Source organism: Rutidosis leptorrhynchoides, chromosome 8 (assembly GCF_046630445.1).
Source record: "Rutidosis leptorrhynchoides isolate AG116_Rl617_1_P2 chromosome 8, CSIRO_AGI_Rlap_v1, whole genome shotgun sequence".
In the NCBI taxonomy this organism is placed as follows: Eukaryota; Viridiplantae; Streptophyta; class Magnoliopsida; order Asterales; family Asteraceae; genus Rutidosis; species Rutidosis leptorrhynchoides.
Window position 1 is genome coordinate 24,296,199 of NC_092340.1, and position 22,345 is coordinate 24,318,543.

The 22,345-nt window shown below is 34.6% G+C and overlaps 1 protein-coding gene across 1 annotated transcript; it reads right to left on the minus strand.

Annotated features, from left to right (window-relative positions):
• Positions 1-497: 497 nt before the first annotated feature.
• LOC139863234 (uncharacterized) lies at positions 498-977 on the minus strand. Its single transcript, XM_071851877.1, has one exon. The coding sequence runs from the start codon at positions 975-977 to the stop codon at positions 498-500; it is 480 nt and encodes a 159-aa protein (XP_071707978.1).
• Positions 978-22,345: the final 21,368 nt, after the last annotated feature.

Here is a 22,345-nt window from a genome sequence, read left to right on the forward strand (position 1 = left end):
ATCAAACTATAGCTCACCAACATTCGTGTTGACTTTTTAAAGCATGTATTTCTCAGGTTCTTAGACGTTGTTGCTTCCGCTGTTAGACTTGCTGTTATAGTCTTGGTGTTATAGACTTGCTGTTACAGACTCGCTGTGTTAGACTTCCGCTGCATTGTTTAGAGATGTCTAAATCATGGAACTTTTACTTTGCATTCACAACTTATGTTATTTTCGAGCTATGGTTTTGTAATGACCTTTGTGTCACGTACTTATGTTAATGCTCTCTATTCGTAGAAGCACGTTACCTTTTGTAAAACATTTGACGTTGGTAAAGACGTTACCTTTTGTAAAACATTTGACGTTGGTAAAGACGTTACCTTTTGTAAAACAATTGACGTTGGTAAAAACGTTGTCTTTTCACGAATGCAAAACTTGTTTTAAAACAGCATATAGTGTTGTAACCGTGTAATGATTCTGTTGTTGATGATCCGTACACGTTGATTTTGTACGGGGCGTCACACCGGAAGTCTTCTTCGCATGGCTCGCCAAGTAAAGATACTAATTGATTGTGGTATTAGTTTATTGATCACGATTCCCATATCATTCCTTAAATGCCTGTACAGTTTTTCATCTAGATTGCTTGCAAGAATTTTCGTGTAGAATGTACCATCTACACTTAAATTCCATCTCCAATTTTGTTGCGAATTTTGTGCACTATTATAACTTGAAATCAGATTCAATAACATCTCGAGGTCGTCACTTCCCCTGCCAAAAGGTGAACGACTCCAGTTCCATGTTGCGTGCGGAATGGAGTCAACCCACCTTACCCAGTCACAAACTTTAGCGTCTTTGTCTTCTTCAAGCCGGTACAACCTCGGGAATTTTTCTTTAAAACGACGATCACCAATCCAAGTATCTTCCCAAAATAATGTGTCCCTACCATCACCAATAACTCTTGCAAAAGTATTGTTAAAATTAAATCCGCAATTAATCATGTCGTTACCAACTTTAATTATATCTTTCCACGGAGAATTTCCCAAACCAACACGAAGATGATTTGAATTTCCCAACCCGCCATCCCGCCCATAAATGCTTTTTATAATCTTGACCCAAAAAGAATTGGTTTCGGTACGAAACCTTCACCACCATTTTCCCAAAAGAGCCCAATTTTTCCCTTTTGGTGACCCAATATTTAGCCCGCCCAACCCATAAGGTAGTAAAATACTATCCCATTTAACCCAAGACATTTTTCCCCCTCACCCGACCCGCCCAAAAGAAGATACATCGCAAACCTTCAAGCAAACTGATGACACAAATGGGAGCCCGGAAAGTGGAGAAGAAGTATAACGGTAAGCTATTGAGGATCGATTTAATGAGCGTCAAACGCCCCCCGAATGACAATGTTTTAGATTTCCAACTCGAGAAACGCTTATGAAATTTCTTGATAATTGGTTCCCAAGCATTCATAGTATTCATTTTAGCCCCCACCAGTAACCTGAGATAAATGAAAGGAAGTTTTTCACATTGACATCCAAATCGGTTTGACATTGTACCCACATCTTCTTCATTTACATTAATTCTAAACAAACTACTTTTTTCAAAGTTAATTTTAAGACCCGACACATCTTCAAAACACATTATTAAATTAGTTTAGACTCCGTAGTTTTTTGTTTCTAACATATTTGAGAGTACACCTTTCGTACCAAGTAGATAATTGTAAAATGAAGGTTTTAAGAAAAGATTGGAACATTGATGAGAAGAAGATAAGGAGTATTTAACGGCTATTTATTAATGTATGTTTAAGAGAATAAAACAGAGAAAAGAAACTCATTATAAGTTTGGGGACTAAAAATGTGAACAAGAAAGTAAAAGGGTATAAACCCACATAACTGAAAGACACCATGTACTTAATTGAAAATTAATTTACTTTTAGAGTGTGTGTGTGTGTGGGGGGATTAAACTAGCTAGAGCTAGAGCTTGTAACTGGAGCTAGAGCTTATGAATTAGAGCTGGAGCTTATTTTTGAAGTTGGTAGCTGGTGCTTATTATATTTTATAAGTGTTTGGTAAACTAGCTGGAGCTTATTTTTCAATTCATAAGCTCTATTTTTTCATAAGATACTACAAGTAGCTTATTTTTTAAGAGCTTATGATTTTCATAAGCTCTACTTTTTTTGTTTACCAAACACAGCTTATGACTTGAAGCTTATTAAAATCATAAACTCAAACTCTTATAAGCTCTCATAAGCTCCCACAAGCTCGCGTGCCAAACATACCCTTAGGCTTCATTGAAACCCACATCTTTAATCCTTAATCCTTTATGAAACGAACTAGGCAAATGGAGCTGTAACTTGTAAGTGGAAATAAAAAAGGATGAAAATACCCTTTAAAAATATTATATTTAGGTGAACACTAAAACCTTCTTCTAATGATATATTTATAGTTTTATACGTAGTAATTTATAATGTATCTGCGAAGAGTCGACCTGATTGCGGTGCTTTAGTCCTGACCAGGTAATCGATTTAAACAATAATTACTCCTTAATTGATGTACTTACTGTTGTTTTCCTTTTGATCTACCTAAAGTCAAATATATTAATATTGATCGAGAGTTGTTTATGTTGACAAATATAATGTGATATCTTTGATTGATCATAAACGTGCATACAGATGGGTATTATAAACTACAGCTACACAATTCTAGAATATGAGTCAAAGCCCTACAATGAAGAGCGGGCCGAAGCCCAACTTAATATCGGCTAACATCCCCCCGCAGTTGGAGCGGGAGTACGACGGAGGCTCAAACTGGATCGAAAATCATCAAACAAGGCATACGGAAGTCCTTTAGTGAAGATGTCAGCGAACTGAAATCTGGACGGGACATGTAAGACGCGAACCTGCCCCTGTGCAACTAAGTCTCTGACAAAGTGAATGTCGATCTCGATGTGCTTAGTTCGTTGGTGTTGAACTGGGTTAGAAGCAAGATATACGGAGCTCACGTTATCACAGTAGACCAATGTGGCGGAAATGAGTGGGCAGTGAAGCTCACGAAGTAAGTTGCGAAGCCAGCATGTCTCCGCAACGGCATTAGCAACTCCTCTATACTCGGCTTCGGCACTGGAGCGTGAAGGAGTGAGTTGTGAAATGTCCCGTTCTTATTGATTAAAAACGTTCCATATTAATTGATTTCGTTGCGAGGTTTTGACCTCTATATGAGACGTTTTTGAAAGACTGCATTCATTTTAAAACAAACCATAACCTTTATTTCATCAATAAAGGTTTAAAAAGCTTTACGTAGATTATCAAATGATGATAATCTAAAATATCCTGTTTACACACGACCATTACATAATGGTTTACAATACAAATATGTTACAACAAAATAAGTTTCTTGAATGCAGTTTTTACACAATATCATACAAGCATGGACTCCAAATCTCGTCCTTATTTAAGTATGTGACAGCGGAAGCTCTTAATAATCACCTGAGAATAAACATACTTAAAACGTCAACAAAAATGTTGGTGAGTTATAGGTTTAACCTATATATATCAAATCATAATAATAGACCACAAGATTTCATATTTCAATACACATCCCATACATAGAGATAAAAATCATTCATATGGTGAACACCTGGTAACCGACATTAACAAGATGCATATATAAGAATATCCCCATCATTCCGGGACACCCTTCGGATATGATATAAATTTCGAAGTACTAAAGCATCCGGTACTTTGGATGGGGTTTGTTAGGCCCAATAGATCTATCTTTAGGATTCGCGTCAATTAGGGTGTATGTTCCCTAATTCTTAGATTACCAGACTTAATAAAAAGGGGCATATTCGATTTCGACAATTCAACCATAGAATGTAGTTTCACGTACTTGTGTCTATTTTGTAAATCATTTATAAAACCTGCATGTATTCTCATCCCAAAAATATTAGATTTTAAAAGTGGGACTATAACTCACTTTCACAGATTTTTACTTCGTCGGGAAGTAAGACTTGGCCACTGGTTGATTCACGAACCTATAACAATATATACATATATATCAAAGTATGTTCAAAATATATTTACAACACTTTTAATATATTTTGATGTTTTAAGTTTATTAAGTCAGCTGTCCTCGTTAGTAACCTACAACTAGTTTTCCACAGTTAGATGTACAGAAATAAATCGATAAATATTATCTTGAATCAATCCACGACCCAGTGTATACGTATCTCAGTATTGATCACAACTCAAACTATATATATTTTGGAATCAACCTCAACCCTGTATAGCTAACTCCAACATTCACATATAGAGTGTCTATGGTTGTTCCGAAATATATATAGATGTGTCGACATGATAGGTCGAAACATTGTATACGTGTCTATGGTATCTCAAGATTACATAATATACAATACAAGTTGATTAAGTTATGGTTGGAATAGATTTGTTACCAATTTTCACGTAGCTAAAATGTGAAAAATTATCCAATCTTGTTTTACCCATAACTTCTTCATTTTAAATCCGTTTTGAGTGAATCAAATTGCTATGGTTTCATATTGAACCCTATTTTATGAATCTAAACAGAAAAAGTATAGGTTTATAGTCGGAAAAATAAGTTACAAGTCGTTTTTGTAAAGGTAGTCATTTCAGTCGAAAGAACGACGTCTAGATGACCATTTTAGAAAACATACTTCCACTTTGAGTTTAACCATAATTTTTGGATATAGTTTAATGTTCATAATAAAAAACATTTTCTCAGAATAACAACTTTTAAATCAAAGTTTATCATAGTTTTTAATTAACTAACCCAAAACAGCCCGCGGTGTTACTACGACGGCGTAAATCCGGTTTTACGGTGTTTTTCGTGTTTCCAGGTTTTAAATCATTAAGTTAGCATATCATATAGATATAGAACATGTGTTTAGTTTATTTTAAAAGTCAAGTTAGAAGGATTAACTTTTGTTTGCGAACAAGTTTAGAATTAACTAAACAATGTTCTAGTGATTACAAGTTTAAACCTTCGAATAAGATAGCTTTATATGTATGAATCGAATGATGTTATGAACATCATTACTACCTTAAGTTCCTTGGATAAATCTACTGGAAAAGAGAAAAATGGATCTAGCTTCAATAGATCCTTGGATGGCTCGAAGTTCTTGAAGCAGAATCATGACACGAAAACAAGTTCAAGTAAGATCATCACTTGAAATAAGATTGTTATAGTTATAGAAATTGAACCAAAGTTTGAATATGATTATTACCTTGTATTAGAATGATAACCTACTGTAAGAAACAAAGATTTCTTGAGGTTGGATGATCACCTTACAAGATTGGAAGTGAGCTAGCAAACTTGAAAGTATTCTTGATTTTATGAAACTAGAACTTTTGGAATTTATGAAGAACACTTAGAACTTGAAGATAGAACATGAGAGAGATCAATTAGATGAATAAAATTGAAGAATGAAAGTGTTTGTAGGTGTTTTTGGTCGTTGGTGTATGGATTAGATATAAAGGATATGTTATTTTGTTTTCATGTAAATAAGTCATGAATGATTACTCATATTTTTGTAATTTTATGAGATATTTCATGCTAGTTGCCAAATGATGGTTCCCACATGTGTTAGGTGACTCACATGGGCTGCTAAGAGCTGATCATTGGAGTGTATATACCAATAGTACATACATCTAAAAGCTGTGTATTGTACGAGTACGAATACGGGTGCATACGAGTAGAATTGTTGATGAAACTGAACGAGAATGTAATTGTAAGCATTTTTGTTAAGTAGAAGTATTTTGATAAGTGTATTGAAGTCTTTCAAAAGTGTATAAATACATATTAAAACACTACATGTATATACATTTTAACTGAGTCGTTAAGTCATCGTTAGTCGTTACATGTAAGTGTTGTTTTGAAACCTTTAGGTTAACGATCTTGTTAAATGTTGTTAACCCAATGTTTATAATATCAAATGAGATTTTAAATTATTATATTATCATGATATTATCATGTATGAATATCTCTTAGTATGATATATATACATTAAATGTCTTTACAACGATAATCGTTACATATATGTCTCGTTTAAAAATCATTAAGTTAGTAGTCTTGTTTTTACATATGTAGTTCATTGTTAATATACTTAATGATATGTTTACTTATCATAGTATCATGTTAACTATATATATATCCATATATATGTCATCATATAGTTTTTACAAGTTTTAACGTTCGTGAATCACCGGTCAACTTGGGTGGTCAATTGTCTATATGAAACATATTTCAATTAATCAAGTCTTAACAAGTTTGATTGCTTAACATGTTGGAAACCTTTAATCATGTAAATATCAATCTCAATTAATATATATAAACATGGAAAAGTTCGGGTCACTACAGTACCTACCCGTTAAATAAATTTCGTCCCGAAATTTTAAGCTGTTGAAGGTGTTGACGAATCTTCTGGAAATAGATGTGGGTATTTCTTCTTCATCTGATCTTCACGCTCCCAGGTGAACTCGGGTCCTCTACGAGCATTCCATCGAACCTTAACAATTGGTATCTTGTTTTGCTTAAGTCTTTTAACCTCACGATCCATTATTTCGACGGGTTCTTCGATGAATTGAAGTTTTTCGTTGATTTGGATTTCATCTAATGGAATAGTGAGATCTTGTTTAGCAAAACATTTCTTCAAATTTGAGACGTGGAAAGTGTTATGTACAGCCGCGAGTTGTTGAGGTAACTCAAGTCGGTAAGCTACTGGTCCGACACGATCAATAATCTTGAATGGTCCAATATACCTTGGATTTAATTTCCCTCGTTTACCAAATCGAACAACGCCTTTCCAAGGTGCAACTTTAAGCATGACCATCTCTCCAATTTCAAATTCTATATCTTTTCTTTTAATGTCAGCGTAGCTCTTTTGTCGACTTTGGGCGGTTTTCAACCGTTGTTGAATTTGGATGATCTTCTCGGTAGTTTCTTGTATAATTTTTGGACCCGTAATCTGTCTATCCCCCACTTCACTCCAACAAATCGGAGACCTGCACTTTCTACCATAAAGTGCTTCAAACGGCGCCATCTCAATGCTTGAATGGTAGCTGTTGTTGTAGGAAAATTCTGCTAACGGTAGATGTCGATCCCAACTGTTTCCGAAATCAATAACACATGCTCGTAGCATGTCTTCAAGCGTTTGTATCATCCTTTCGCTCTACCCATCAGTTTGTGGATGATAGGCAGTACTCATGTCTAGACGAGTTCCTAATGCTTGCTGTAATGTCTGCCAGAATCTTGAAATAAATCTGACATCCCTATCAGAGATAATAGAGATTGGTATTCCATGTCTGGAGACGACTTCCTTCAAATACAGTCGTGCTAACTTCTCCATCTTGTCATCTTCTCTTATTGGCAGGAAGTGTGCTGATTTGGTGAGACGATCAACTATTACCCAAATAGTATCAAAACCACTTGCAGTCCTTGGCAATTTAGTGATGAAATCCATGGTAATGTTTTCCCATTTCCATTTCGGGATTTCGGGTTGTTGAAGCAGACCTAATGGTTTCTGATGCTCAGCTTTGACCTTAGAACACGTCAAACATTCTCCTACGTATTTAGCAACATCGGCTTTCATACCCGGCCACCAAAAATATTTCTTGAGATCCTTGTACATCTTCCCCGTTCCAGGATGTATTGAGTATCTGGTTTTATGAGCTTCTCTAAGTACCATTTCTCTCATATCTCCAAATTTTGGTACCCAAATCCTTTCAGCCCTATACCGGGTTCCATCTTCCCGAATATTAAGATGCTTCTCCGATCCTTTGGGTATTTCATCCTTTAAATTTCCCTCTTTTAAAACTCCTTGTTGCGCCTCCTTTATTTGAGTAGTAAGGTTATTATGAATCATTATATTCATAGATTTTACTCGAATGGGTTCTCTGTCCTTCCTGCTCAAGGCATCGGCTACCACATTTGCCTTCCCCGGGTGGTAACGAATCTCATAGTCGTAATCATTCAATAATTCAATCCACCTACGCTGCCTCATATTCAGTTGTTTCTGATTAAATATGTGTTGAAGACTTTTGTGGTCGGTATATATAATACTTTTGACCCCATATAAGTAGTGCCTCCAAGTCTTTAATGCAAAAACAACCGCGCCTAATTCCAAATCATGCGTCGTATAATTTTGTTCGTGAATCTTCAATTGTCTAGACGCATAAGCAATCACCTTCGTTCGTTGCATTAATACACAACCGAGACCTTGATTTGATGCGTCACAATAAATCACAAAATCATCATTCCCTTCAGGCAATGACAATATAGGTGCCGTAGTTAGCTTTTTCTTCAATAACTGAAACGCTTTCTCTTGTTCATCATTCCATTCAAATTTCTTCCCTTTATACGTTAATGCAGTCAAGGGTTTTGCTATTCTGGAAAAGTCTTGGATGAACCTTCTGTAGTAACCAGCTAGTCCTAAAAACTGGCGTATGTGTTTCGGGGTTTTCGGGGTTTCCCACTTTTCAACAGTTTCTATCTTTGCCGGATCCACCTTAATACCTTCTTTGTTCACTATGTGACCGAGGAATTGAACTTCTTCCAACCAAAATGCACACTTTGAAAACTTAGCGTACAATTCTTCCTTCCTCAATACTTCTAACACCTTTCTCAAATGTTCACCGTGTTCTTGGTCATTCTTTGAGTAAATAAGTATGTCATCAATGAAAACAATGACAAACTTGTCAAGGTATGGTCCACACACTCGGTTCATAAGGTCCATGAACACAGCTGGTGCATTAGTTAAACCAAACGGCATGACCATAAACTCGTAATGACCGTAACGTGTTCTGAAAGCAGTCTTTGGAATATCATCTTCTTTCACCCGCATTTGATGATACCCGGAACGTAAGTCAATCTTTGAATAAACAGACGAGCCTTGTAGTTGATCAAATAAGTCGTCGATTCTCGGTAGTGGGTAGCGGTTCTTGATGGTAAGTTTGTTCAACTCTCGATAGTCGATACACAACCTGAATGTACCATCTTTCTTCTTGACAAACAAAACAGGAGCTCCCCACGGTGATGTGCTTGGTCGAATGAAACCACGCTCTAAAAGTTCTTGTAATTGGCTTTGCAGTTCTTTCATCTCGTTGGGTGCGAGTCTGTAAGGAGCACGAGCTATTGGTGTAGCTCCTGGTACAAGATCTATTTGAAATTCAACGGATCGATGTGGGGGTAATCCCGGTAATTCTTTCGGAAATACATCGGGAAATTCTTTTGCAATGGGAACATCATTGATGCTCTTTTCTTCAGTTTGTACTTTCTCGACGTGTGCTAGAACAGCATAGCAACCTTTTCTTATTAGTTTTTGTGCCTTCAAATTACTAATAAGATGTAGCTTCGTGTTGCCCTTTTCTCCGTACACCATTAAGGGTTTTCCTTTTTCTCGTATAATGCGAATTGCATTTTTGTAACAAACGATCTCTGCTTTCACTTCTTTCAACCAGTCCATACCGATTATCACATCAAAACTCCCTAACTCTACTGGTATCAAATCAATCTTAAATGTTTCGTTAACCAGTTTAATTTCTCGATTCCGACATATATTATCTGCTGAAATTAATTTACCATTTGCTAATTCGAGTAAAAATTTACTATCCAAAGGCGTCAATGGACAACTTAATTTAGCACAAAAATCTCTACTCATATAGCTTCTATCCGCACCCGAATCAAATAAAACGTAAGCAGATTTATTGTCAATAAGAAACGTACCCATAACAAGCTCCGGGTCTTCCTGTGCCTCTGCCGCATTAATATTGAAAACTCTTCCACGGCCTTGTCCATTCGTGTTCTCCTGGTTCGGGCAATTTCTAATAATGTGGCCCGGTTTTCCACATTTATAACAAACTACATTGGCATAACTTGCTCCGACACTACTTGCTCCGCCATTACTCGTTCCGACACCATTTGTTCCTTTCGTTCTATTAACCCCTGGTCCGTAGACCTCACACTTCGCCGCGCTATGACCATTTCTTTTACACTTGTTGCAAAATTTGGTGCAGAACCCCGAGTGATTCTTTTCACACCTTTGGCATAGCTGCTTCTGATTGTTGTTGTTGTTGTTGCGGTTATTATTGTTGTTGGGATGATTGTTGTAGTTGCTGTTGTTGTTGTTGTTGTTGTTGTTGTTGTTGTTGGGCCGTTTGTTGTAGTTGCGATTGATGTTGCGATTGTTGGGATAATTGTTGCGATTATTGTTGTAATTGCTGTTGTTGTATTGGTGATTCTTATCACCGTTTTCCTCCCACTTTCTTTTGACTTGCTTCACATTGGCCTCTTCAGCAGTCTGTTCTTTAATTCTTTTTTCAATCTGGTTCACGAGTTTGTGAGCCATTCTACATGCCTGTTGTATGGAGGCAGGCTCGTGTGAACTTATATCTTCTTGGATTCTTTCCGGTAATCCTTTCACAAACGCGTCGATCTTCTCTTCCTCATCTTCGAATGCTCCCGGACACAATAGGCACAATTCTGTGAATCGTCTTTCGTACGTGGTAATATCAAATCCTTGGGTTCGTAACCCTCTAAGTTCTGTCTTGAGCTTATTGACCTCGGTTCTGGGACGATACTTCTCGTTCATCAAGTGCTTGAATGCTGACCACGGTAGTGCGTACGCATCGTCTTGTCCCACTTGCTCTAGATAGGTATTCCACCATTTTAACGCAGAACCTGTGAAGGTATGCGTAGCGTACTTCACTTTGTCCTCTTCAGTACACTTACTTATGGCAAACACCGATTCAACCTTCTCGGTCCACCGTTTCAATCCGATCGGTCCTTCGGTTCCATCAAATTCCAAAGGTTTGCAGGCAGTGAATTCTTTGTAGGTGCATCCTACACGATTTCCTGTACTGCTAGATCCAAGGTTATTGTTGGTATGTAGCGCAGCCTGTACTGCGGCTATGTTTGAAGCTAGAAAAGTACGGAATTCCTCTTCATTCATATTCACGGTGTGTCGAGTAGTCGGTGCCATTTCCTTCAAAATAGTCAAATGGAACAAGTTAATCATACAGAATATTAAGAGTAGTTAATAGTATTTCGTAGCATAATATGAACTCATTTATAAAAGCTTTTTCTTCATATTAGCGTTTTATAAGTTTAAATTCGGGTAGTACCTACCCGTTAAGTTCATACTTAGTAGCTAATATACAATTCAACTACTGCAATTCTATATGAAAAACTGATTATAATAATATTTCGCGTTCAAACTTTTATACAATATTTTACAAACTTACAATACCGCTTATTTTACATAAAGCATGAAATATAGCACACAATAACTTTGATACAAGATAGTTGTGAAGATAATTCTAGCTAGTACACAAGTCGTTCAGCAAAGGCAATAAAGACACGTAATTCATACGTCCAGAAACAAGTCATGCATTCTGGTTTTACTAGGACTACTTCCCATCCTTGGTCTTGTGCAACATAACCGTTATGGCCGTTGGTAAGACAGCGTGTTGTAACGTCGTCAAAGGGACGAGGGTTACGTAATGTCCAACAGTCCCGTAACAATCTAAAAACCTCATTTCTTACCCCAATTACCGACTCCGTCACTTGTGGGAACGTTTTGTTTAATAGCTGTAGCCCGATGTTCTTTTTCTCACTTTGGTGAGAAGCGAACATTACTAACCCATAAGCATAGCATGCTTCTTTATGTTGCATGTTAGCCGCTTTTTCTAAATCATGAAGTCCTATATTCGGATACATTGAGTCAAAATAATTTCTTAACCCGTTGCGTAAAATAGCATTTGGGTTCCCCGCAATATATGCGTCAAAGTAAACACATCGTAACTTATGGGTTTCCCAATGTGATATCCCCCATCTTTCAAACGAAAGTCTCTTATAAACCAAGACATTCTTGGAACGTTCTTCGAATGTCTTACAAACTGATCTCGCCTTAAATAGTTATGCCGAGGAATTCTGACCGACTCTAGACAAGATTTCATCAATCATGTCTCCGGGTAGGTCTCTTAAAATATTGGGTTGTCTATCCATTTTGCGTTTTTATACTGTAAAATAGACAAGAGTTAGATTCATAAAAAAAAATACTTATTAATACAAGCAATTTTTACATATATCATAAAGCATAAGCACACTATATTACATATATTACACCACATGAATACAACTATCTTATTCCGACTCGCTTGTTTCTTCTTCTTCGGTTTTGGTTCGTTTTGCCAAGTTTCTAGGGATATATGATTTTCCCCTAATATGAGCCGTCGTTATCCACATTGGTTTAGAAAAACCTGGTGGTTTAGAGGTTCCCGGGTCATTGTTACAACTTAAGGACTTCGGGGGTTGACGATACATATAAAGTTCATCGGGGTTGGAATTAGATTTCTCTATTTTTATGCCCTTTCCCTTATTATTTTCTTTTGCCTTTTTAAATTCAGTTGGGGTAATTTCTATAACATCATCGGAATTCTCGTCGGAATCCGATTCATCGGAGAATTGGTAATCCTCCCAATATTTTGCTTCCTTGGCGGAAACACCATTGACCATAATTAACCTTGGTCGGTTGGTTGAGGATTTTCTTTTACTTAACCATTTTATTATTTCCCCCACCGGTTCTATTTCTTCATCCGGTTCCGATTCTTCTTCCGGTTCCGATTCTTCTTCCGGTTCCGACTCTTCTTCCGGTTCCTCTTCGGGAACTTGTGAATCAGTCCACGAATCATTCCAATTTACATTTGACTCTTCATTATTATTAGGTGAGTCAATGAGACTTGTTCTAGAGGTAGACATCTATCATATAATATCAAACGCGTTAAGAGATTAATATATCACATAATATTCACATGTTAAAAATATATAGTTTCCAACAAAATTTGTTAAGCAAACATTTTTCAAGTAAACACGGTCGAAGTCCAGACTCACTAATGCATCCTAACAAACTCGATAAGACACACTAATGCAAAATTCTGGTTCTCTAAGACCAACGCTCGGATACCAACTGAAATGTCCCGTTCTTATTGATTAAAAACGTTCCATATTAATTGATTTCGTTGCGAGGTTTTGACCTCTATATGAGACGTTTTTGAAAGACTGCATTCATTTTAAAACAAACCATAACCTTTATTTCATCAATAAAGGTTTAAAATGCTTTACGTAGATTATCAACTGATGATAATCTAAAATATCCTGTTTACACACGACCATTACATAATGGTTTACAATACAAATATGTTACAACAAAATAAGTTTCTTGAATGCAGTTTTTACACAATATCATACAAGCATGGACTCCAAATCTCGTCCTTATTTAAGTATGTGACAGCGGAAGCTCTTAATAATCACCTGAGAATAAACATACTTAAAACGTCAACAAAAATGTTGGTGAGTTATAGGTTTAACCTATATATATCAAATCATAATAATAGACCACAAGATTTCATATTTCAATACACATCCCATACATAGAGATAAAAATCATTCATATGGTGAACACCTGGTAACCGACATTAACAAGATGCATATATAAGAATATCCCCATCATTCTGGGACACCCTTCGGATATGATATAAATTTCGAAGTACTAAAGCATCCGGTACTTTGGATGGGGTTTGTTAGGCCCAATAGATCTATCTTTAGGATTCGCGTCAATTAGGGTGTCTGTTCCCTAATTCTTAGATTACCAGACTTAATAAAAAGGGGCATATTCGATTTCGACAATTCAACCATAGAATGTAGTTTCACGTACTTGTGTCTATTTTGTAAATCATTTATAAAACCTGCATGTATTCTCATCCCAAAAATATTAGATTTTAAAAGTGGGACTATAACTCACTTTCACAGATTTTTACTTCGTCGGGAAGTAAGACTTGGCCACTGGTTGATTCACGAACCTATAACAATATATACATATATATCAAAGTATGTTCAAAATATATTTACAACACTTTTAATATATTTTGATGTTTTAAGTTTATTAAGCCAGCTGTCCTCGTTAGTAACCTACAACTAGTTGTCCACAGTTAGATGTACAGAAATAAATCGATAAATATTATCTTGAATCAATCCACGACCCAGTGTATACGTATCTCAGTATTGATCACAACTCAAACTATATATATTTTGGAATCAACCTCAACCCTGTATTGCTAACTCCAACATTCACATATAGAGTGTCTATGGTTGTTCCGAAATATATATAGATGTGTCGACATGATAGGTCGAAACATTGTATACGTGTCTATGGTATCTCAAGATTACATAATATACAATACAAGTTGATTAAGTTATGGTTGGAATAGATTTGTTACCAATTTTCACGTAGCTAAAATGTGAAAAATTATCCAATCTTGTTTTACCCATAACTTCTTCATTTTAAATCCGTTTTGAGTGAATAAAATTGCTATGGTTTCATATTGAACCCTATTTTATGAATCTAAACAGAAAAAGTATAGGGTTATAGTCGGAAAAATAAGTTACAAGTCGTTTTTGTAAAGGTAGTCATTTCAGTCGAAAGAACGACGTCTAGATGACCATTTTAGAAAACATACTTCCACTTTGAGTTTAACCATAATTTTTGGATATAGTTTAATGTTCATAATAAAAATCATTTTCTCAGAATAACAACTTTTAAATCAAAGTTTATCATAGTTTTTAATTAACTAACCCAAAACAGCCCGCGGTGTTACTACGACGGCGTAAATCCGGTTTTACGGTGTTTTTCGTGTTTCCAGGTTTTAAATCATTAAGTTAGCATATCATATAGATATAGAACATGTGTTTAGTTTATTTTAAAAGTCAAGTTAGAAGGATTAACTTTTGTTTGCGAACAAGTTTAGAATTAACTAAACTATGTTCTAGTGATTACAAGTTTAAACCTTCGAATAAGATAGCTTTATATGTATGAATCGAATGATGTTATGAACATCATTACTACCTTAAGTTCCTTGGATAAACCTACTGGAAAAGAGAAAAATGGATCTAGCTTCAATGGATCCTTGGATGGCTCGAAGTTCTTGAAGCAGAATCATGACACGAAAACAAGTTCAAGTAAGATCATCACTTGAAATAAGATTGTTATAGTTATAGAAATTGAACCAAAGTTTGAATATGATTATTACCTTGTATTAGAATGATAACCTACTGTAAGAAACAAAGATTTCTTGAGGTTGGATGATCACCTTACAAGATTGGAAGTGAGCTAGCAAACTTGAAAGTATTCTTGATTTTATGAAACTAGAACTTTTGGAATTTATGAAGAACACTTAGAACTTGAAGATAGAACATGAGAGAGATCAATTAGATGAATAAAATTGAAGAATGAAAGTGTTTGTAGGTGATTTTGGTCGTTGGTGTATGGATTAGATATAAAGGATATGTTATTTTGTTTTCATGTAAATAAGTCATAAATGATTACTCATATTTTTGTAATTTTATGAGATATTTCATGCTAGTTGCCAAATGATGGTTTCCACATGTGTTAGGTGACTCACATGGGCTGCTAAGAGCTGATCATTGGAGTGTATATACCAATAGTACATACATCTAAAAGCTGTGTATTGTACGAGTACGAATACGGGTGCATACGAGTAGAATTGTTGATGAAACTGAACGAGAATGTAATTGTAAGCATTTTTGTTAAGTAGAAGTATTTTGATAAGTGTATTGAAGTCTTTCAAAAGTGTATAAATACATATTAAAACACTACATGTATATACATTTTAACTGAGTCGTTAAGTCATCGTTAGTCGTTACATGTAAGTGTTGTTTTGAAACCTTTAGGTTAACGATCTTGTTAAATGTTGTTAACCCAATGTTTATAATATCAAATGAGATTTTAAATTATTATATTATCATGATATTATCATGTATGAATATCTCTTAGTATGATATATATACATTAAATGTCTTTACAACGATAATCGTTACGTTTAAAAATCATTAAGTTAGTAGTCTTGTTTTTACATATGTAGTTCATTGTTAATATACTTAATGATATGTTTACTTATCATAGTATCATGTTAACTATATATATATCCATATATATGTCATCATATAGTTTCTACAAGTTTTAACGTTCGTGAATCACCGGTCAACTTGGGTGGTCAATTGTCTATATGAAACATATTTCAATTAATCAAGTCTTAACAAGTTTGATTGTGATAAGGCTAAAAAGGAACATATATTTCATAGCATTATCCCCCAAGAAAGACAAGATTTTAGTTGCAATTGTTCCATTTTCAAGTGATATTCGTTTATATTAAATAAGTGCGAAGACAAAAGGCAGATTCGACAAATTGAAGACAAAAAGGTCCAAAAAGCTCAAAAGTACAAGATACAATTAAAAAGGTTCAAATTATTGATGAAAAACGTCTAAAAATGACAAGAGTACAAGTTACAAAACGCAAAGTACACGATATAAAATAGTACGCAAGGACGTTCGAAAATCCGGAACCGGGACATGAGTCAACTCTCAACGCTCGACGCAACGGTGTAAAAATTACGAGTCAACTATGCACAAGAATAAAATATAATATTTAATTAATTCATAATAAGAATAATATTAAATAATAAAAAGTTGTTAATTTAGCATAGTTCAGGGGTCGTAAATGAAAATTCAATTTCATATTTTGCCTATAAAAGGCGATGATTATCGATCAATTTAAAAGCATCCCTTTTTCTATCCTAAAAATCTATTATCAATATCAATATCTAAAAATCTCTATCATAATGTTAATGTAATAAGATATAACAATAATCTTAATTTTAATTTTAAATTATGATAATAATAAGATTTATGATAGAGATCCTTTGAGTGTGTAAGTCGAAATTCTGTCCGTGTAACGCTACGCTATTTTTAATCATTGTAAATTATGTTCAACCTTTTTATATTAATGTCTCGTAGCTAAGTTATTATTATGCTTATTTAAAACGAAGTAATCATGATGTTGGGCTAATTACTAAAATTGGGTAATTGGGCTTTGTACCATAATTAAGGTTTGGGCAAAAGACCGACACTTGTGGAAATTGGACTATTGACTATTAATAGATGGGGGGTATTGTCTAATTGAGTGACAACTCATTGGAGTCTGTCGAACCTATCTTCAAATTAATTATCCTAATAATTAATAATGATTATGGTTGTCCTATTTAGTGACGTTCATATGGAATCTATTATAACCATTTAATTAATTATTCGGGTTGGGTAATTGATTATTCAAACTGATCAAGTGGGTAAATTAATATTCATATCTAATCAAAACAGGGGTAGATTACATACAGTGATAACTGGTGTAATTGTTGACAGAAGTGATAACTGCGTCACAGTTTAAATCCTTAATTAGTTGGAATATTTGACTTCGGGTATAAGGGTAATTTGACGAGGACACTCGCACTTTATATTTATGAGCGATGGACTATTATGGATAAAAACCAGATAGGTATCAAATAAACCATGACAAAGGACAATTAACCCGAGTAACAATTAATTAAAATCAAAACGTCAAACATCATGATTACGGAAGTTTAAATAAGCATAATCCTTTTATTTCATATTCTTTCGCAATTTTATTTATTGTTATTTTATTTATCGTCATTTATTTATTTTACGCACTTTAATTATTGTCATTTATCTTTACGCTTAAAAATATAAAATCGACAAACCGGTCATTAAACGGTAAAAACCCCCCTTTTATAATAATATTACTACTTATATATATATATATATATTTATATAAATATAGTTTTATAAAAATATAGTACGTAATCACTAGCTCCCTGTGGAACGAACCGGACTTACTAAAAACTACACTACTCTACGATTAGGTACACTGCCTATAGTGTTGTAGCAAGGTTTAGGTATATCCCATCCGTAAATTAATAAAACTTGTGTCATATTTTGTAGTATTTCCTAGTAAAAATAATACTATTTCGTACCCTCACGCTACATCATCAAGTTTTTGGCGCCGCTGCCGGGGAGCGCTAAAACGCTATATTTTTAATTATAATAATATTGAAATAAAATATAATAATATAATAATATTGAAATAGAATATAATAATATAATAATATTGAAATATAATATAATAATATAATAATATTTTAGAATTACGTAAAATTTTAAAAAGTCGTATTTATTAAATACTTCAGGGGTATATTATGTAACTTGTAATTAATAATTTCTATCATATCGCTTTCATTTGAATAGTAAATTAATTAATTTCTTTTCATTTACTATTCATGAATAGTAAATGAATTAAAAAAAAAGTTTTGAAAAAAAATAATAATTATAAAAAAATTATTAATTTGTAAAAAAAAATCGTTTTAAAAAAAAAAAACGAAAAAAAAAAAACAAAAACGTAAAAAAAAAAAAAAAAAAAACGTAAAAAAAAAATTATTAAAAAAAAATATATATTTTTTTAAGATTTTGTCTATAAAAAAAAAGTGTTTTTTTAGTTTTATTACCTTTAGATTTTTAGACTATAGTCGCAACTTTTAGTATTAAGTTTAGTTTTGCCATAGTTATTTTTACTTCTAGAATTTTTAGGGTTTGCCGTAAAATCCCTTAAGTGCTTATTCCTTAGACTAAGTTTTAGGTGCTTTAGAATTTTGCGACGCCGTTTTACGCGCTACTTTTTTTTTTTTTTTTTTTTTGTCACCTTTTATTTTTCAACCATTTTTCTTTTTCGACCTTTTGCGACGAACTCTTTTTCTCTCTTATTTCTCGCCATTCTAGTTTTTAGGACTTAGAATTTTTTCTACTTCTTATCTAAATTTTCTTAAAATTACGAAAATTTATTTTAAGTGGTTAAATTGATAGACATCAAAATTTTCTGGTTCGTAGTAATAGTTGGATTTGTACGTGGACCGGGTTATTGGAGCCAAACAGTCCTCAATTATATTGAGACCAAACGAATCCTGCCCCTCTGCTGCATCTTTTGGCTATTCAAAACGTGGGCAAAATCAGAAAAGTCTATTGGTTGGATAACTTATTATAATTTTTCTTTCCTTTTTAAAACTAATAGGATATTCTGTGAATGTACCGAGCAAAACGTTCACCACCTTTCATACATTCACCACCTGTAACTCGATCAAGACATCTAGCAAATATTGTTGCCATTGATTTTTCTTTAGAATCGTCATCTAGTCGAACAAGAACTCCAACTCAAATTTCCGATAATCCATCTTTTGAACCCGACTTCACAATTAAGAACCCGGAGCATATTCAAGGACAATTCCAAGATCTTGAACCACTAATTATTCCTCCTGAGCCACAAACCATTAAATCAGAATCCTCTAGTGATTCGTATTCAACAAATTCAATTATGGAAGTAACGGAACCTCTAAGTATGGAAGATCGAATGAGAGCCACACGCACGGGCCAAGGTCACGCCATTATTAAGCCAGAAGTTAATGCGCCAGATTATGAAATGAAAGGACAAATTCTACACATGGTAACTAACCAATGCCAATTTAGTGGTACGCTGAAGGAAGATCCAAATGAACATCTACGTACCTTTAATAGGATCTGCACACTATTTAAAATCCGAGAAGTGGAGGATGAACAGATATATCTCATGTTATTTCCCTGGACTTTAAAGGAAGAAGCCAAAGATTGGTTGGAATCGTTACCTGAAGGGGCGATTGACACATGGGATGTTTTAGTTGAAAAATTTCTTAAACAATTCTTTCCGGCATCTAAAGCCGTGAGACTTCAAGGAGAAATTGTTACGTTCGCGCAAAAGCCAAATGAAACATTATATGAGGCGTGGACAAGATTCGGAAGGATGTTGAGAGGATGTCCTCAACACGGTTTAGACACTTACCAAATAGAACAAATATTCTACCAAGGTGTCAACGTTGCTACACGAAAAGACATCGACATAACAGCTGGTGGTTCCATTATGAAGAAAACCGCAACTGAAGCTTACAAAATTATTGATAACACAGCCTCCCACTCACATGAGTGGCACCAAGAAAAAGATATCTTTCGATCATCTAAAGCAGCTAGAGCTGATTCTAGCCATGACTTTGATTCTGTTTCCGCAAAAATAGATGCTTTCGAAAGACGAATGGAAAAGATGAATAAAGATATTCACGCAATACGAATCAGTTGTGAGCTATGCGGTGGACCACACTTATTGAAAGATTGTCACATTGAACCAACATTGGAACAACGAGAGAATGTTTTCTATATGAACCAAAGGCCGGGAAATAATTATCAAAATAATTATCAACCGCCAAAGCTAAACTTCAATCGAAATCAAAACATTCTTTACAATCCAAAAGGACCCGAAAATAACTGGTATAACCAACAAGGTCCGAATAACCAACCAACTCAAAACAACACTTTCAATCAACAAAGACCTGGCTTATATAAACCACAACAACAAATCGAAGAGAAAAAGTCAAATATGGAAGACGTGGTATTCAAGCTAGTTGAATCTCAAACACAATTTATTGAAACTCAAACCCAAACGAACGAGAGGTTTGATCAGTCATTAAGAACTCAACAAGCTTCCATTTTGAATCTAGAAAAACACGTAGGTACTCTTGCTAGCATGATGAGTGAGAGGGAACAAGGAAAGCTACCGAGTAATACTGAAGTAAATCCTCGGAAAGAGAATGTTAATATGGTGTCAACAAATTCTGAAAAACCAGCTCCAGAAGATGGGAAGGTTTTAGATGTGAGTAACAATGAAGAAGTTACATCACCACCACCACCTGAGTATGTAAAGCCAGTGGTGACACCATACAAACCACCCATCCCGTTTCCAAGAAAAGGAGTTGAGTATGAGCAAGTAATAAGTAATAAAGATTGTGATACTTCTGGAAAGAAGAAGAAGAAAAAGAATAAGAAAGTACAAGAAACAAAAGCCGTAGAAGTAAACCCGGTGAATACAGTTCCACCAAAACCTCCACCTAGGGTAGGTGATCCGGGTGAATTTATTGTTCCTTGTCTACTTAGTGATTGTGTCATGTATGATGCACTAGCAGATTTAGGTGCAAGTGTAAGTGTTATGCCTCTTTCCTTACATAAGAGATTAGGTGTAGGTAAGTTAAGTCCAACGGATATGAGTGTTCGACTCTTTGATCAAACCATTAAGCACCCAGTTGGAATTGCTGACAACCTACCCATTCAAGTAGGCAATTTAACCTTTCTAGTCGAATTCATTGTCATTGACATAGAAGAGGACCCAAACATTCCTCTAATTTTAGGTCGACCATTCTTTGCGTCCACCGGGGCGTTATTTGATGTAGGAAATGGAAGAATGACACTTAAAAGTGGTGACAAATCGATCACCTTTATGATTCGAAAGTCTAAATCTCCACCAACCAAAACCGTTGAACCAGCAAAAACGATTGGTAAGAACCATGTTGTTTTACCAACTCCAACGGTAATACTTAGCAATAATGAAACGCCTAAGTATGGGGAAAATGAAGTAACACCTAATGATGACATGATAACAAAGAACCCCGTTGTTGATACGAAATTAGATAATCCCATTATTAATAGTTCAATGAAGAAACTTATTAAACGGATTCGCGATGCTAGAACCAAGGGGAACTTTAAGTTATGTAACCGATTAGTATCCAATCTGTCGCCTAAAGAAAAGGCGAAGCTAGTTGAAATTGTGGATATAACACATGAATCCGACCAATGGCTTAAAGAAAAAGTCACGGATATGCAAGTTGATTATGGACCAAGAGAAATTGACGATGAAGCTAATCACAATTTCGACACCACAGCTACCTAAGTGTGGGGAGATTCAAATGTTCTAAAAAGAAAATGTTGTCTAGAATTAGTTGTTCTGTTCTCGTGTAGTTCCGAGAATGGAATCCGATTGGTCTTTTCCGCTAGCAGACACTAAAGAACTAGTTTTCTTCCCCCATTCTGAATTTTTTTTTGTTTTGTAGGTTTTATATTAAATTAATATGTTTTTTAAAATTTATGTTTTGTGTGTTTTTTTTAAAAACAAAAATGTACTTTATTTCATTAAGTTAAAAAAATGATTTCTAAAATTCGTCGTGAGTTGAAGATTAGGTCGTTGAACCGAAATTGCTTTACCCGAGGGCGGGACGAAAAATTTTGTTATCATTATTTTTAATTTTATTGATTTAAAGTATGCCAAAAAATACTATGTTTTATAAATTTTTGAACGTGGGGTTATATACCAAACTTCAAAAATATGTATATATGTTTGTATTTTTTTTTTTGAAAGGCAAGTAAATTTTATTATTAAAAAGAAGACAGTACACGAAAAAAATCTAGCAAGGAGCTAGACAAAACACACAACCACAAAATTAAGGCGCACACACACACTTAAGCTCGAAACTATAGAAGGCGCACAATCACGAGGACATTAGAGGCG

Bases quoted from the DNA above. Each gene is read 5' to 3' on its own strand.
- LOC139863234 (XM_071851877.1), bottom strand. From the start codon at position 977: ATGATTAATTGCGGATTTAATTTTAACAATACTTTTGCAAGAGTTATT.